This window comes from Xenopus tropicalis, chromosome 4, assembly GCF_000004195.4.
Source record: "Xenopus tropicalis strain Nigerian chromosome 4, UCB_Xtro_10.0, whole genome shotgun sequence".
In the NCBI taxonomy this organism is placed as follows: Eukaryota; Metazoa; Chordata; class Amphibia; order Anura; family Pipidae; genus Xenopus; species Xenopus tropicalis.
In genome coordinates this window covers 26,600,836-26,616,920 of record NC_030680.2, presented here as the reverse complement: position 1 = coordinate 26,616,920, position 16,085 = coordinate 26,600,836, and the positions used below count along the sequence as shown (strand labels likewise).

The 16,085-nt window shown below is 38.0% G+C and overlaps 1 protein-coding gene across 1 annotated transcript in view; it reads right to left on the bottom strand.

The window, feature by feature from the left end:
- The window catches only part of LOC116410388 (mucin-2-like), a 58,797-nt gene extending 47,361 nt beyond the window's left edge, over positions 1 to 11,436 (bottom strand). The window contains exons 1-13 of the mRNA XM_031900753.1: positions 11,397 to 11,436; positions 10,400 to 10,661; positions 9,347 to 9,461; positions 9,022 to 9,112; positions 8,161 to 8,270; positions 7,845 to 8,061; positions 7,636 to 7,761; positions 5,726 to 5,843; positions 3,709 to 3,847; positions 3,456 to 3,566; positions 3,289 to 3,358; positions 1,735 to 1,875; positions 296 to 457 (exon numbers count right to left, since the gene is read on the bottom strand). Of these exons, the coding sequence (XP_031756613.1) occupies positions 296 to 457; positions 1,735 to 1,875; positions 3,289 to 3,358; positions 3,456 to 3,566; positions 3,709 to 3,847; positions 5,726 to 5,843; positions 7,636 to 7,761; positions 7,845 to 8,061; positions 8,161 to 8,270; positions 9,022 to 9,112; positions 9,347 to 9,461; positions 10,400 to 10,661; positions 11,397 to 11,436 (1,702 nt within the window). The remainder of the gene's footprint in view (positions 1 to 295; positions 458 to 1,734; positions 1,876 to 3,288; positions 3,359 to 3,455; positions 3,567 to 3,708; positions 3,848 to 5,725; positions 5,844 to 7,635; positions 7,762 to 7,844; positions 8,062 to 8,160; positions 8,271 to 9,021; positions 9,113 to 9,346; positions 9,462 to 10,399; positions 10,662 to 11,396) is intronic.
- Positions 11,437 to 16,085: the final 4,649 nt, after the last annotated feature.

Here is a 16,085-nt window from a genome sequence, read left to right as displayed (position 1 = left end):
CTGCCAGCCCCATCTCTATGCCTAAGGCATAGAGGCGGGGCAGGCAATATATGATTGACAGTTGGGATTTTTAAATGCTTTTATAATGGGTATGGATGTGTTAATAAAAAAATGAGTTTGGGGTACATATTTAATTTGAAATGGTCTTTTATTACACAGCTTTTTATGCCTGGGTGACAGGTCCACTTTAAGTAAATAAAATACAATCTGAATAATTACCACAAACAAGCAAATCTGTTACTGTTGTATTAGTATTTGAGTCTGTTTCAGGACTGGCAATGAACAAGAAATATACCTGATTCAGAACTCAGAGCACAAGGATCCTCAAAACTGTTTTTGACCTTTGGACAATCTGCCTGTGCCTTCCACGTATTGCCAAAAGGCGCCCCTGTTCCTTGGTGGACACCATTTGGAGAATTAAAGTCGTCTGTCTTGTTGTTGAAGTTCCCACAAAGACCTTAAAGCATTGAATAAAATTAGACTCAATTGTAATTGTATTATTTTCCTACTATGTTAATTAGTGATGAGTGAAATTTTTTTTTGACGCATGACATTTTCACTGTTTCACGATTTTTCCGCCGTTTCGGTGAAGCAAAATGGTGAAAATGTTGTAAGAAAGCGTCATTTTTTTGAACAGCAATTATTTTTTACGCACAACAATTTTTTTTCCCGTTGGCAACAATTTTTGGACGCAGCTGTCAATTTTTTGACTGAAAACATCCGCCAATGGAGAAACGTGGAAATTCGTTGCATATCCGTGTCTGATGAATTATTTGGCCCATCACTAATGCTAATCAGGGACTTCAGCTATCTCAATAATATTATTTCTCTTATTTGAAATGGAAATGTAGACTTTCACATATCAAAATTCAAATTGGAATCTCCATGTTTAAATTACACTTTTTAAATAAGGAATAAATCTAAATATTACTACACATTTACTTATCTACAGTCAAACCACTGACTGGTAGAGATGAGCAAATCTGTCCTGTTTCGCCAAACAATTAGCAAATCTTTTAAAAGATTCACGAAATGGCTTAAATGACGCGCGTCAATAAAATTGATGTGTGCAACTTTTTTTTCCCGCTCGTTAGTGATGAGCGAATCTGTCTCGTTTCGCTTCGCCCATTAAATTCGCGAAACGGCAAGAAAATTTGTGAAACGCATTTGTCACGCTATTTTTTTTTTTGTCGCCCGCATCTATTTTTTGTCGGCTGCAACTATTTTTTTTGTTGCCTGCGCTTTTTTGACGCGGCCGCGCCTTTTTTGCCATGACCGTGGCCACAATTTGACGCGACCCAGTTTGATGCGCAACAAAAAAAGTCAGCGCACTGAATTTTCCAGTGGCGAATTTGCACAGAAGTTTCATGAAACAATTTGCTAATGGCGAAATGCGGAAATTCACTGTGAATCCATGCCTGGTGAAAAAATTTGCTCATCACTACTCGTCATTTTTTTTTGTCGCGCGCAACAATTTTTTTTTGACGGGGGTGATAATGTTTGTACGCATGGTGAATTTTTCCAAGAAACAGGCGTAAAAAGAAAAGATTTACGTAAAAATTTGCCACATGTCAAAATTTTTTTGGTTGCATACAACAAAAAAAAGGTAAAACGCCGAAATTAGCGCGTTATTTATCCCGACAATAGCAACGGGATAAAAACTGAAATCCTAACCAAACTTTATTTTAAAGTTCACTGCTTTTTTAAAAGATGGAAAGAATTGTAATAACTTACCACAGGTTGTATTCATTAAGGCAGGATCAGCCCTAATATAGACTTGCATATCTGATGGCTTATGTTGAATTGTAACCTGTATGCCAACTTTTGTCTGCACGATGATGAAGAAAGATGAAGGCTTAAAAATTACGGCATTGGCTGTAAAAGGATGACGTGTAAAAAGTTAAAAATGTGAACAAAATCTATCAAAATAATGTGGAATATCCAGAATGCGGGTTAGACCAAGCACTGGCATAAGGGTGTTTCTAGCAGTTGGTCAACGATACAGTGTGGGTTAGACTGAGCGCTGGTGATTTTTTTCTGTGTTTCATGTACACATTGTAACTAGCTGCTATGTAGCCTTTAAAATAAGGAACTACTTCCAGGTGTATCTTAATGAGCTGGGGCTTAAAAGCTCCCTGTTTTCTCACTAGAGCTTCTAAGCTAAGGGTAAGTGCAACTTGGTCTTACTACTACTATTGTTTGCTGGGGGACTTGATTTAAATTGCATCACAGATTTATAATGTTTACAAGCAGTGTAGGACTCACGTACAATGAGGGGCCTTGACGTGGCACGTGAGCTTACTAAAACCAAACCAAAAGTGTGGTACTAACACCTCATTTTTTGTAAAAATTATTTTTAGAGGCAAACTGAGCACTTTCAATCTTTCTCTTTCTTTTTGTGTATGTAGGGGAGCTGTGTACACTTGTCTCTCCTCTGTGTTGTTACTGTGCAAGGAGGAGGAGCCCCCACACTCTGTGTGAGTTAACAGGAAGGAAGTGAGAAGGAGGTGCTGCTGGGAACAAGGAAGCAGAGAGACAAGCAAGGTGCTGCTAGCTCACACAGTGTTCTGTATAAGAAAGTAATTGGGAACCCCTCAGTGGCAGAAAGCGCGCTCTTTTAGGGTGCGGAAGGAAAGGGGGTCCTAGCTCTTCTCAGGGCACGGAAAGCCAAAGGGAGTTGTTCTCAAGACTCTGAAGTACTTGCCACATAAGTGGCAGATTCCCCTCAGCAGTTCAGAAAGTATCAGCTATATTATGTGAGTGAAGTTGCCCCTGGCTGGCAGGCTGTATCTATCTCTGCAAATTTAAAGGTATGGCGTCCACCAATAAATCCATCAACCTTTCCTGTGTGTGTGTGTTGGGGATCAGAGAAGTTTCCCAGGGAGGGGTACCACAGTCCAACCTGTCTTGACCCTGGGTGGAGGCACACCATTACTCAGTGTACCTGCTCTTCCAGATAGCGGAGGCAAAGGGCTCCTGTAGCGCCACACGCAAGTGAATGTGTGCTAGAACTCATGCAGTAGCAAAAGAGGGCTACATGTATAAATAATAACTTTTTATCATTTGTAGCAGCTAGTCAACTCCAGAATGTGGGTTAGACTGAGTGCTGGCACAAGGGTGTTTCTAGCAGCTGGTCAACTCCAGAATGTGGGTTAGACCGAGCGCTGGCACAAGGGTGTTTCTAGCAGCTGGTCAACGCTACAGTGTGGGTTACAACGAGCTTGTGTTTCATGTACAAACAATGTATCTCAGTTTGAGGAAAACAGGTACCGGCCAGTTCCAACTTACCAGTTGAGACAGGCAATTGGGAATCCAGGGAGTTGACGTGCACAATGCCTTCAGACCCCACAACAATTAACTGGTAAACCAGAATAAGACACAAACCAAATAGGCATTAGTCACATACCTTCTGAAGAAAAAAATAAATAAATGTGAAAGTAAATGTATTTACATACATCTTTTCCTTCATTCAGACTGATTGTGACACTTCTAAGGCAAGTCTCGGTGTCGGTCTGGCCACATGGGCGAAGCTCTGCCACAATTCTAAACAGGTCATTTTCACATGTCTGTAGGATTAATACAGTGTCAGAATGAAAGGGAAACTCCATGGCAGTCTATAACCAATATCTCAATACCCACTAATGTTACATGCAGGACTTTGACTGTTTCACTAACTGCTAGTGATTATTCACTACATTTTCTACTTACTCTTGACAGGGTATAAAAACAGTCTCCATGGAAATTATAACGATTACGGTCAAAAGTTGTGATATGTGAGCCTCCTTCAAGAGCGCAAGTTCCATAACATGGAGACTTTTCACAGTTCCATTTTCCTCCATGGCAGGTACTTAAGAAAAAAAAATAGCATTGGAATCAAAAGAACATCACATATTCAGATAAGTCCCGGTTAGTAATAAGCTAATTTGTTCACTAGGCATGGATTTGCAGCAAATTTCAGCATTTCACCATTGGCAAATTGTTTTGCAAAACTTTTGCAAAAATTCACAGTGGAAAAATTTGTCGCGAATCAAAAAATAGTTGCGGTTGCGTTAAATCGGGCACTGTCGCTTCATTTTGGGCGTGGTCATGGCAAAAAAAACGAGCGTGACAAAAAAAGATGCAGGCGACAAAAAAGTTGTGCGATGAACGCATTTCGCAAAGAAACATAAAGCAAAAAAAATGTAGTAAAACAAGAAGAACAAGAAACTTAATCCACAATTCTATATAATAAAAAAGGTACAAAAAGTAAAATACTTGGTGGCACATTCTTTTTTTTCTGGCCTTGAAAGTCGTATAAATTCGACATGGTATAAATTCGAATTAAACTCGATCCAATGATCAAGTTTAATTCAAATGTATACCATGTCGATTTTATAAAATGTCATGACTGATGCAGCGTTGAGTCTGTTGTGCCCCTTTACCCTCCCCCTGTGCCCACAATAAAGCAATGGAGAGAAGGCTGCAGTTGTTTATTGTGAATTATCTAAATAAATCAGCAATTATATATGGATATAAACAACCATAACTTTTATTAAACTGTTTGTCAATCCAAACATTAAACAGTCAAATAACTTATATCCTCCAGAGAGGTCTGACCCTGAGCCCAAGCCTGGAGCCTGTGTCCTGTCTGCTATCCAAGTCCCATTCTGGATTATCCATCTCCCTGGGGACCCCAGGCCTACCCAGTTACCCACTCACTTTACCAACTGTACCTTTTTAATTTCCTCTGGGGCTCAAAGTCGACCCCACCCCCTACACTGCGACTATTGATTCCCACCTATTACGGAGGGAGGGAGGGATGCTGATGGCTCCTGCTCCTCCTGCCCGCCGAAAAGACTGGTGAGCTCACATCCGGGGAGGTTCTACTTTTCTTGCACTGAACCTGTAACAAGATATCCGGTTGGGGGGGTCTTCCTAGCCCAGTCATGCCCTTCTTACCTTCCGTTTACTTGGGTCATTGGGTTCCCTGATAATGCTTGATCAAATTTGCATTTGAAAATCTCAAATTTTTTGAGATGAAAATAATGCTAAAACTCGAAAAAAAAAATTGACGTTCGTTTCCATGCATCCTCTTTATTTTTCCCAAACAGGAATTGCTCTAGCAGCCATTTTAGGAGCATTGGCACTCTTGGAAACTAACTTCCCCTTGAAAGTGTGAAATTGAAAACAATGAGGGGATTAAGTTCCCCTTGAATCTTGGTGAAATTAAAAACAATGAGGGGATTAAGTTCCCCTTAAGCTGGGTGAAAATGAAAACATAGGACTCAATGGTACTCGACAGATCAAACCTATCGAATTTTTTTTTACAAAAAAAAGTTTACTAAACATTAATAAATCACGCATTATGGGAATTATCTTCGAAAAAACCCCTTCATGCATCTTGAAATTATCTAAAAGTAAGAAAAAAATCTGACTTTATCTAAAAAATTGCCCCTAGGTGTTATTACTAAGCAAAGAATTACAGTTTAAAACTGATATTTATGAATAGCCACAGACAGAAATATATTGCTAATAACTAAAAAACTAAATCATAAGATACTTAATAAAAAGAATTAAGTCTTAGTGACTGCAAATGTGTCACCTGTGACTTATTCCAACTTCTAGTTATGACAATATGTTGTCTAAAATATTGGATAAAAAATAACCAGGAAAATGCTGATATTTTGTCAGGTTCAGCTTTTATGTGGCAATACAATATACATAGGCACAAGATTAAAAAAATTACCAAGTTTGACATTTTTCTGTATATCCTGTTCCTGTTGCATAGACTTTTCCATTGTATGTACAAGAGCATTGCTCCTTAGGAATGCACCCAGAGAAGTTGACATCATCATATACCATTCCTTGGAATTAGAAACAGAACACGTTTAGTTTGATATAAGTGAAATGTTCATATGTTCGATTGTACATAACTACATAACTTACTTACATTTGTGAATAGGTCACATAGTAATGAGGCATTTACAGTGCCATTTGACACAAATAATTGCGTTTTGCTCTGACTCGTGTAAATGGAGGTAAAAAATTGCAATTGTTTTCCCCACCATCACATTTGGTGGTGGCTGTTGTTGTAGAACATAAAACATACATACAAATCTGATTTTGGGTTGAATGGTCATTTGACCCCTTCCAATAACCAAATGTTCTCATATATAAACATCTGAAGCTCAAGAGGGGAGGGGCCCTTCCATGAATAGGGATGTAGCGAACCTAAAAAAAAAAGTTCGCGAACTTACGCCAAAAAGCGTGAATATTCGCGAACTTTGCAAACCCCATAGACTTCAATGGGAAGGCGAACTTTAAAACCTAGAAAAGCCATTTCTGGCCAGAAAACTGATTTTAAATTTGTTTAAAGGGTGCCACGACCTGGACAGTGACATGCAGGAGGAGGATCAAGGGCAAAAATTTCTCTAAAAAATACTTTGTTGAAAAAGCGTTGCGTAAAAACGGGCAGACCTAGCGGAAATACGCGGCGTTTTTTGCTATTTCGCGCTATTGGCACCATGGAAACGGGATTTGCTTACACCAGTACTAGGCTGAAAAACGCCATGTGTGGTTGTGCGACGTTTTTTAGGCTGAGAAAAAAACGCAGAGAAAAAACACAGCGAAAAAAAACGCGGCGAACCCAAATTGCGAACATACGCGGAAAGTTTGCGAACTTGCGCATTCGCGAACACCCGATATTCGCGCGAATTAGTTCGTAGCGTTTGTTAATTGTTTTATGGGCTAGGGCTTTTTAACACTTGCTGGCTATATTGGCAAATAAAGATTGCTATTTTATGTGTAATCTTTCATGTGTTTATTACCTCTGGTCATTAAGTCCCTTATTTATTTAAGATCAAAAGAAAATAAAACACTTGCAAGCTAAAACCTGCCAAAATGCAAGATGGATTGGCAAATCTATTAACTTTTTCTTTTCAAATATGGAAAAGTTTAAAAACTTTGAATTTGTACTTATGTATGAAAATCTCTTAAGTCAATAGCTTGATCTTAATTGCAATGAAATCACATTCTACCCTTTATTTTTAATGTGGGCCAAATTCTGAATAGGTCTAAAAAACTAAAATTGAAAAATAGCATGAATTTTGAAAATACGGCTCCCATTGATTTCTACATGAAATTTTTGCACTTAAGTTGAAGTTGCAAATTTTTTTTTTGTGGTAAATAGTGATGAGTGAATCTGTCCCGTTTTGCTTCACCATAAAATTCGCGAAACGGCAAGGAATTTTTTTTTGTGGCCCGCGTCTTTTTTGTCGCCCGCGGCAATTTTTTTGTCGCCCCCGTTCTATTTTTTGGCACTGTGGCTATTTTTCTGTTGCCTGCAGGTTTTTTGCCGCGATTGCGCCGATTTTGATGCCACACCCAATTTGATGCACAACAAAAAAATTCCGTGCAACAATTTCACTGAAGTTTCGCAAAACAATTCGCCAATGGCGAAATGCGGAAATCCATGCCTGGCGAAAAAATTCACTCATCACTAGTGGTAAACCATGAAATTGCATGTTCAGATAACTGCGACTTAGAAATTAGAGGAAACAGAAGTGATCCCATAAGAAGGTCTATCATACAATATCTTCACTTTTTTTATACAATAAAGATAATGCAAAATTGATGTTTAGATAAAATAAGACTTACCCATGGGGCAGAAACACCCATCTTTACAGTGTTCATCACAAACCAATGATCGTTCAAAGTTAGAGCAGGTGTCTGGGCAAGCAGTGCCGCATTCATTGTATTCCAAATTGTAATCACACCTCAAAGCTGTAATTCAGAATGATATAGTAATAATTTGGTCATTTGGAAAACACCCTAAAATCATTCATTCGGCGTGGATAAGTACTTACGGCAGAGCTCAGAAGTTCTCCAGTTTTGTGGCTTTCCTCCAGCATGGGCACATTGACGTGAATACTCAGTAAAGATATTACAAATGCAGAACGCTGTTGAATTTTCCGAGCATCCACAAAAATCTTGCTCACAAAGTTCAATGTATTTCGAAGCATCCACTAGTTGATTGCATTCTTGAAAAGCTGGACCATTTAAAACTAATGAACACAGATCTCCCTGTTTAAGGAAAACAATATAACCATAGCTGTAAAGTGCACTTGTTGCTTTTTTTTTTTTTTGTTCCACGACAGTTACTGTAAAAAAGAATTACATTACATTTTGGCTGATACATGTTTCTTCTTGTTGCTCAGCTACATCATCACATCTCTCTGTTGGTCCATTATATTTTTGCAGATTTCCATACTGTGTTTCAGTCAATTGCACATCTTTAAATGAAAACATGGTGATACAGTTGTTAAGGGAAAGGTAAAAACTAAGTAAGCTTTATCAGAAAGGTCTATGTCAATACAGCCATAAGCACTTACAGTAATGCTGCATTGAGTCCTATATCAAAAGAAACACGATTTCTTGTCTCCTTTTTTGTAAACATGTTCTTAGGTATCTGACTTCCTCTCTCAAAAAAATCCTTCATTCCAGGGGCTCTGCCAGTTCTCTCCTCTCTCCCCTCTCTCCTGCTCCCCCTCCCATAAGAACTCATAAAACTTACTCCCCCCCCACCCTTAGGAATGTGTAATCTGAGCTGCAATGGCTATAGTGCAAGCAGGAAGCTATGAAGACCAAGCTAAAATGGCAGCTGTAATCTTAAACAAACCGAGGGAGCTTCTAGGGCTGTATACTTGAGTATGATATAGCTTTCTGCAGAATAAATATAGCATTCTAGGTGGCACTAATGTGGCTAATCTACTGGCAGTAAAATGCCAAAATGACTTTCCTTCTCCTTTAAGCTGAATCTCCTTTAAAGGTTTAAATAATATAAAAGTGCAGAATTAAGTCATAAACTTACTAAATACATGCTTGGGGGTATTTTATGGTCACAGAATAACTTTTGCAGTAGGAGAACCTTTGTTACTGTTTTACTGAATTGTATTAAATGGAAACACATGCAAAGCAAAAACTGTTTGTGTTGTTCTTAATGACCATTCCTAGTTTGAGTTACTGCCAATATTTTTTTCTTACCATTTACAATAAATTCATTGTGAATAGGGATCCCATTGAAGTCACCGCAGAGACCACAGGTTTGGTTGGCAAATTTTGGACTTAGCTCCAACTAATGGAAAAGACATTCAAATCAGTTAGAACAGTTGTCTTTTTCTATAATGGAAAAATAGTTTATATTTGTAGACGTTCAGTGGCTTGAAAGAATTGTATGAAAATAACAAAGCAATCATGCCAAGTTTCTTTAGTATTTAATAAAATGTAAGGTACAGAAAGAATATGGTACATCTTATGGAAATGAATCTATGTTGGGGAGTCCAGAAAGGGCAGAAACTAATATAATTACCAAGAGAGAATCCTCTTCATTCCACAACATTTCAACACCAATTATGGAAAATACACGGATATAAGCATCACTCTTTGAAATTTGTATTCCCCCAAATCTGTATGGCAAGTTCACCCTAAATGCAAATAAAATTCTAGAATTATTGAGAAGGACAAACATTTTCTCTTCCATTTCCATAAGTGATTTTTATTAAAGAGATACTGACACCATAAATGAAACCTTTTTTACATCTGTCATAACATTGTCTTTGCATGCTATTTATAATTTTGCCATAAAAGTATTTTTCCAATGCTTTTACATTCCCTATCAGATCCTCCATGTTCCTCTATGAAGGGGCGGCCATATTTGTGCAGCAGTAGGCCGTTGGTATTAGAAGCTGTAACTGACAGGCTGAGAAGGGACGGTTAGGCTGGCAAAACAATCAGGTTTTGGGATTTCAAGTAACAATTAATTACAAAAGCAGCCATGTCAGCAAAAAATGATTAACACGACCTATAGGCAACTTTTTATGTAGATCCATATTTTAAAAAGTTGTTTTTTCATGTTAGTATCACTTTAACGTGATAAGGGCCACCTTCATTAAACTATTCTTGATACAGGACAATACCTATGGAAGTCTAATATTAAGGTAAGTCGTTTGTGAAGATTCTCATTCATCCAGGTCCAGGTCATGGTATATCTGTAGTAATAAGTCAAATCAACTGGACTTGCTGTATTTTTCTTGAAGATGTTTCACCAGTCATCCAACTGGCTTTTTCAATTCAGAATGAAAAAGCCAACTGGTGAAATATCTTCGAGAATTTCAGAATACTTTCAGAATACTATATATATATATTAAGGTAAGTCTTTGTAAAAGTGTTTTATTCATTCGCGATTGTTTAGTGCATTCTTTGAGCAGGTACTACCTTTCAAGAGGTTCAACTGCTCAGTGTTCTATTAAGTCCCACTAATGTTGCATAATAAGGTGGCACAACCCAAGTATTGTACATTGTTTTCATCTGTATTAACAGGATCCCCTCCTTATTTATATCTCAAAATATAAGAAAAACTTACTCTTCATTGTTAAAAGTCACATTTTGGTCTGTTAAATGAATATTGGCACCTTCGATTTTTATATTAATGCTGGAGATGACAGGAATGGTCTCTCTCAGGCTGCGTCGTATCTGAATGTTAAATTCTTCAAAGCTGCTCTTGCAATGAGACGCAAATACATAATTACAGCCTCCAGGATAATGGAAGATATCGCCATCAAAAGTCTTAAAGTGATAGTTCCCAAAGGTGCTACAAATCTGCAAGTTGTGCGATGGATTGAGGGCTGTAGGTTGAAACACAACAGAAACTCATGTGAATATATATTTACAATGAACTGTTTGCAAAGTTCAATCTAGTCATGGCTTCCATTATCATTATTGGGGTGAATTTTTCTCACAACACACCCTACTAAAGACTAATAAAGCTTGTTTAAAACCTTTATTTTGCTTTTACATGAGAGCTTATCATTTGGACAGGTTAATTTGAACTAAAGTACTTCACTTTACCCCCTTGGCTATGCTAAAGTAAAGGAGAGTAATACAAGTTCCATGTGTCCTTGTGGTGGAGGGCAGATAATGGAAGCCAATGCCGACCACTCTTAGTTTTTGAACCACACCCGCATTAAACACAAGGACATTTTAGATCATATCAATATTAATGGTGGTTGCACATTAAATAAAAATTAAAAAAAAAAACCCAAAACAAATGATTAGGGGTTACTGCAGGGAGTCATATTAAGACATCCCTTTAAATCCATATGTGACATCCAGTTACACAATGCCAGCAGCATTAGCATGGGGTATGAACACACAGGCAGATTTTAGCTGCCAATTTGGGTCCTTAAAAATGATTTGGCAGCTTATCTGCCCATGTGTGGGCACCCCCAAGGGGCCTAATCGACTGAGATCTGGCCTAAAATTGACCTCATCTCGGTAGGTTTGATTTTCCATAGAACTCAGCAGACAATAGGAGGCAATAGCTTAAGCATACATTTGAATAACCCATTAAATCCACTTACACTTAAACACTGGAGAAGATGTGGTGTAGAAAAAGTTCATGGTTGAATTCTCTGCAAATATGAAATATAAATTGAATTTTTAAAAAAAGAAGGAAAAAGCAAAACTTGTAAGCTAAATAAACACATCCAGACCAATTCAAGCATTTTTTGTTCAAACAGCATTTTACTTGCCCATGTCTTAAGGTGGCCAAACATTAGTGGATCTGATCACCAATATGCCCACCTAAGGTGGGTGATATAGGAGTAATCTGATCGTTTAGCCCTCGGGCAAAATTATGAAATTACATTGATGGGAATAGGACCATCAGAGTGAGGACCACTAAAAGCTGGTGTTTTTTTTCCAGAAAAGTGTCAACCCTAATACACTGGATCTGGGCTGTTACTGAATATTCTGCCTGAATGTGGCATGTAGTAGACATTAGACACTCCACAAGCAACATTTTTTGTGCAAATAAATATATCAATATATAAATGTTTATAAAGCAATTGAAAGAAGTCAACTAAGTAGCATGGCATTCATACTTCTGGACTTGCTCTTCAGCCAAACAGAGCCCCCTGTTGGCTGACAGTCCACCTGAGAGCTATCAATAGCCAATCACAGCCCATATTTGGCACCCCCAGGACCTTTCTGCATGCTTGTGTTGCTCTCCAACTTTTATTACCAAAAAAGTTTGGGGACCCCTGACATAGACCATGCAAAGAGAAGAAGGGTTCTTTGAGAACAGCCAGAACTTTGGAGGGTTGGGTCATGTAACGTAAATATCACACATTTTGTTAACATCTCTGCACCCTTAAACATTCTTTAGAATGGGTTGGATTCCAGTCAGGGCACTATCTGAAAGGTGTTTATATGTTTTTCCCATGCTTGCGTGGGTTTCCTTCCGCTACTTCAGTTTCCACCCACACTTCAAAAACATACAGCGATGAAAAATGAGCCCATTTGCATCTGTAGGTAATAATTATATTTAATATCAACGCAAAGTGTTCTAGTTACTGTATTTTCAGCTCAAGTACAGCTAAATCTAGGTACCAATGCACCCGCACGTAATTCATCTGTCTTAGCCTCTTAAAACGATCAAAATAATAAATCAATTCATTATAAAAATTGTCCCTAGATCTATCAATATTTGATTTGCGGTTTTAACCAGAGGTGAAAAATATCACAGCAAACAGTATCATTTGTTAATCTTATCTTCTTCTATCAGAAAATGTATTGATATCAGCATTATAATTGCTAAAATAATCTGCTTAGCAAATAAACCTTTACTGAGTCAATTTGCAATCCAGCTTAATAAACACTGACTTGTTTGCTGAAGTCTGCAAAGTCTGAAAGTTTTGCCCACTGTTTACGAGCACTCAATACGAAAAAGTTGCGACAATATACAAGCAAATCGTAACGGCTACGAAAAAGTTGCGACAATTTATGAAAAAGTCGTAACGGCAACGAAAAAAATCGCAAAAAATACGAAAAAGTCGCAAAATGTTCGTTTCCAATCCGAATTTTTCCCATTCGGATTCAGATTCTTGGATTAGTATGTCTTTATTTTTTCTAACTCACATGGTCATTTTGGAAATCTGTGCACCAATGCGTTACCACCAGGGGCAGGCCAAGCTGACCGAGCACCATTGGCAACTCAGACGGCCACCTCCCCCCTGTAACTTCCCTCCGCCCTGCGTTTTGTGTGTGTGGGGGGGCCATTACCCCTGCCTTGCAATGACAAGTAGTGGGGGGCAATGACAAGGGAGTGCAGCCTACAGGGTAGGCAGGAGAGGGATCTGCCCGGTGCCCTCTTAGTGTTGCTCCCTTGGCAGGTGCCTCTTCTTCCTACCCCTAGTTCCAGCACTTCCACATAATATTTAGATCATGTCACTCATGTAAGTTTATAACATATAATAATTTCCCTTAATTGTATAAATATTTGATTTGTGGTTATAATCAGAGGCCAAAAACATCACAGCTCCTCAAGATATAATAGATAAAGACTAAAACAATCTGTTAAGCAAATATACCTCTAGTAAGCTAAGTCAATTTGCAAGCACTGTCAGATGTAAGCACTGACTTATCTAATCTTATATATATATATATATATATATAAATAATGGATTAATAGAAAGCACTCACGGCATATAGAGATAAAACAAAAGTTTTTTGTTTATTAGCTCATCGCATCAATGCGTTTCGATCCCAATAGGATCGTCATCAGGATCCTATTGGGATCGAAACGCGTTGATGCGATGAGCTAATAAACAAAAAAACTTTTGTTTTATCTCTATATGCAGTGAGTGCTTTCTATTAATCCATTATTTATACTTTTTTGGTTAGCACCCGGCGAGTGCTCGTGTAATGGTGAGTGCCGATTTCCTTTGGATTATATATATATATATATATATATATTGCAGGCAGAAAGAAGTCTTTGCCTTGTGTGCCCTCAGTCTTAAGGTGGCCATACATGGGCTTCATCATTCATTTATATAGAACTAGGGATGTAGCGAACATCGCCAAAAATGTTCGCGAACCCGTTCGCGGACTTTCGCCAAAACTCGTGAATATTCGCGAACTTTGCAAACCCCATAGACTTCAATGGGAAGGCGAACTTTAAAACCTAGAAAAGCCATTTCTGGCCAGAAAATTGATTTTAAAGTTGTTTAAAGGGTGGCACGATCTGGACAGTGGCATGCAAGAGGGGGATCAAGGGCAAAATTTTTTCTGAAAAATGCTTTGTAAAAAAAACGCCAAAAAAAACGCCAAAAAAAAAAACGCAAGCTATTCCTATGTATACGCAAAGGCGAAAAACCGAAGTGAAAAAACGCGGCGGAAAAAACTGAGGCGAAAAAACGCAAACCCAAATGGCGAACATCGCCAAAAGTTCGCGAATTTGCGGACTTGCGAACACCCGATGTTCGCGCGAATTAGTTCGCCGGCGAACAGTTCGCTACATCTCTATATAGAACCAGCAAATTAGGCAGTCCTTTACATTCATTTCTAACAAACAGGGATCTTACAATAGTTTACAGAGTTAGAATAAGAACAGAGATCCCTACTCACAAGAGCTTACAATCTAACGTTTAGGTACAATCTTAAGAGTTAGGGTACATTTGAAACAAAAGGAATATGAAAATATATTAATTTACTGTATGATACATAAATAAATGTCCCATCTATTGAGATACATTAAATATACTTCCCTAAAAGTTAGTCTTTTAGGGAGTGAACGTTTGGAAGAAAGTGAAGAGTCTGATGGCTTGGGTTCCAGAGAAAGGCAGAAGCCTGGGGGAAGTCAGGATTGGGGGAAGCAGAGTGCAGGTTGCATGAAGGAGTGTATTTTATGGCAGGTAAATATGACAAGATTTGGCAAGTGTTTGGATGTGCAGTGTAAAAAACAGATGGGCGTCTGAGATAAATTTGGATTCGCTAGAGTCTAGAGTATATAAAAATTTTAAATCTTTTAACTGATGCTTGGTACTCACCTTGTGCAGGAATACAATTAACCTGTAACAGGAGGCAACATATTGATATCCATAACCCCCTATATGTTCCCATTTTTCTTGCAGCTCGGTTACTGTCTACCGAACTGTGCGCTGTCTTAAAAGGAACAGTTGTCCTGAGCCTCAAATGACACTTTTATAAAGTAAGCAGGATGATTGCTCTAGAGTTACCTCATGATTGAATGGGGTGTAGTGTAAGGGCAGACATTGGCACTGCCAACAAGAAATGTCCTGCCTTACTCAATATTGGGAAACAACTGACACAGGATATTTGTATTTTGGGAGGTGACTTGATATAATTATGTAGCATTTGTTTCTTAACCTACTAGTAAGCCAATGAATTTTAAGAGAGAACATTCCATGGTCAGACAGCATGATTGCCTATTATACTCTGGGGTGGCTCACCTTCAATGTTATAGAATGTCCTATTCTTAGCAACTTGTGATTTGTTTCCATTATTTATTTGTAATCGTTTTTTAATTATTTGTTTTTCTCTTCAATATTTGGCCATCTTTCAAATGGGGGTCAAAAATGTTTGCTCTGTGAGGCTAAAATAGTATTAATGTTACTTTTTATGCCTTATCTTTCTATTTAATCAATAACCTATTCATATTCCAACTATTGTGCTGCCAGTTCACGCGACAACATTTGAGAATGTGACAACTTTTAATGCCGAAATTAATGTCTCACAATCATAGCTTCGAGTTCCTTCAAGTTTCAGTAGTACACTGGTGTCAGTTGAACTGTAAAAATAGGTTTATTCAGTCAATATACATAACGAACAAACCATTATTTTGGGCCCCACTTTGTCCTTTTCAAGCCTAGTGTGCACACACTGTTAACAGCTTTGTGGGTGATGGGAGCATTACATGGAAACTCCCCTCCCCTATGATGTCACAACATCCTGTAAACTGAAGAAAATCAGTCCAATAAAGTCCAATCGTGTACATTTTGCGGATTTTTCTGTTGTTTCATGGATTTTTTGGAGAAGTGAAAGGGATTCGCTCATTACTACTAGTCCACACTCAGGGTGCGACCTTACGAAAAATTAAGTATATTAGATACAGAAAATCAAAATAAAAGACAATAATAATCAAATATGTGTATACAGGAACAACTTACTAAAATATTAACATGGTAGTGGTATATTTCCTGTTTAAACACTGGGCCATACTGTTTCTAATTTGTTGATCCAAAATTGCC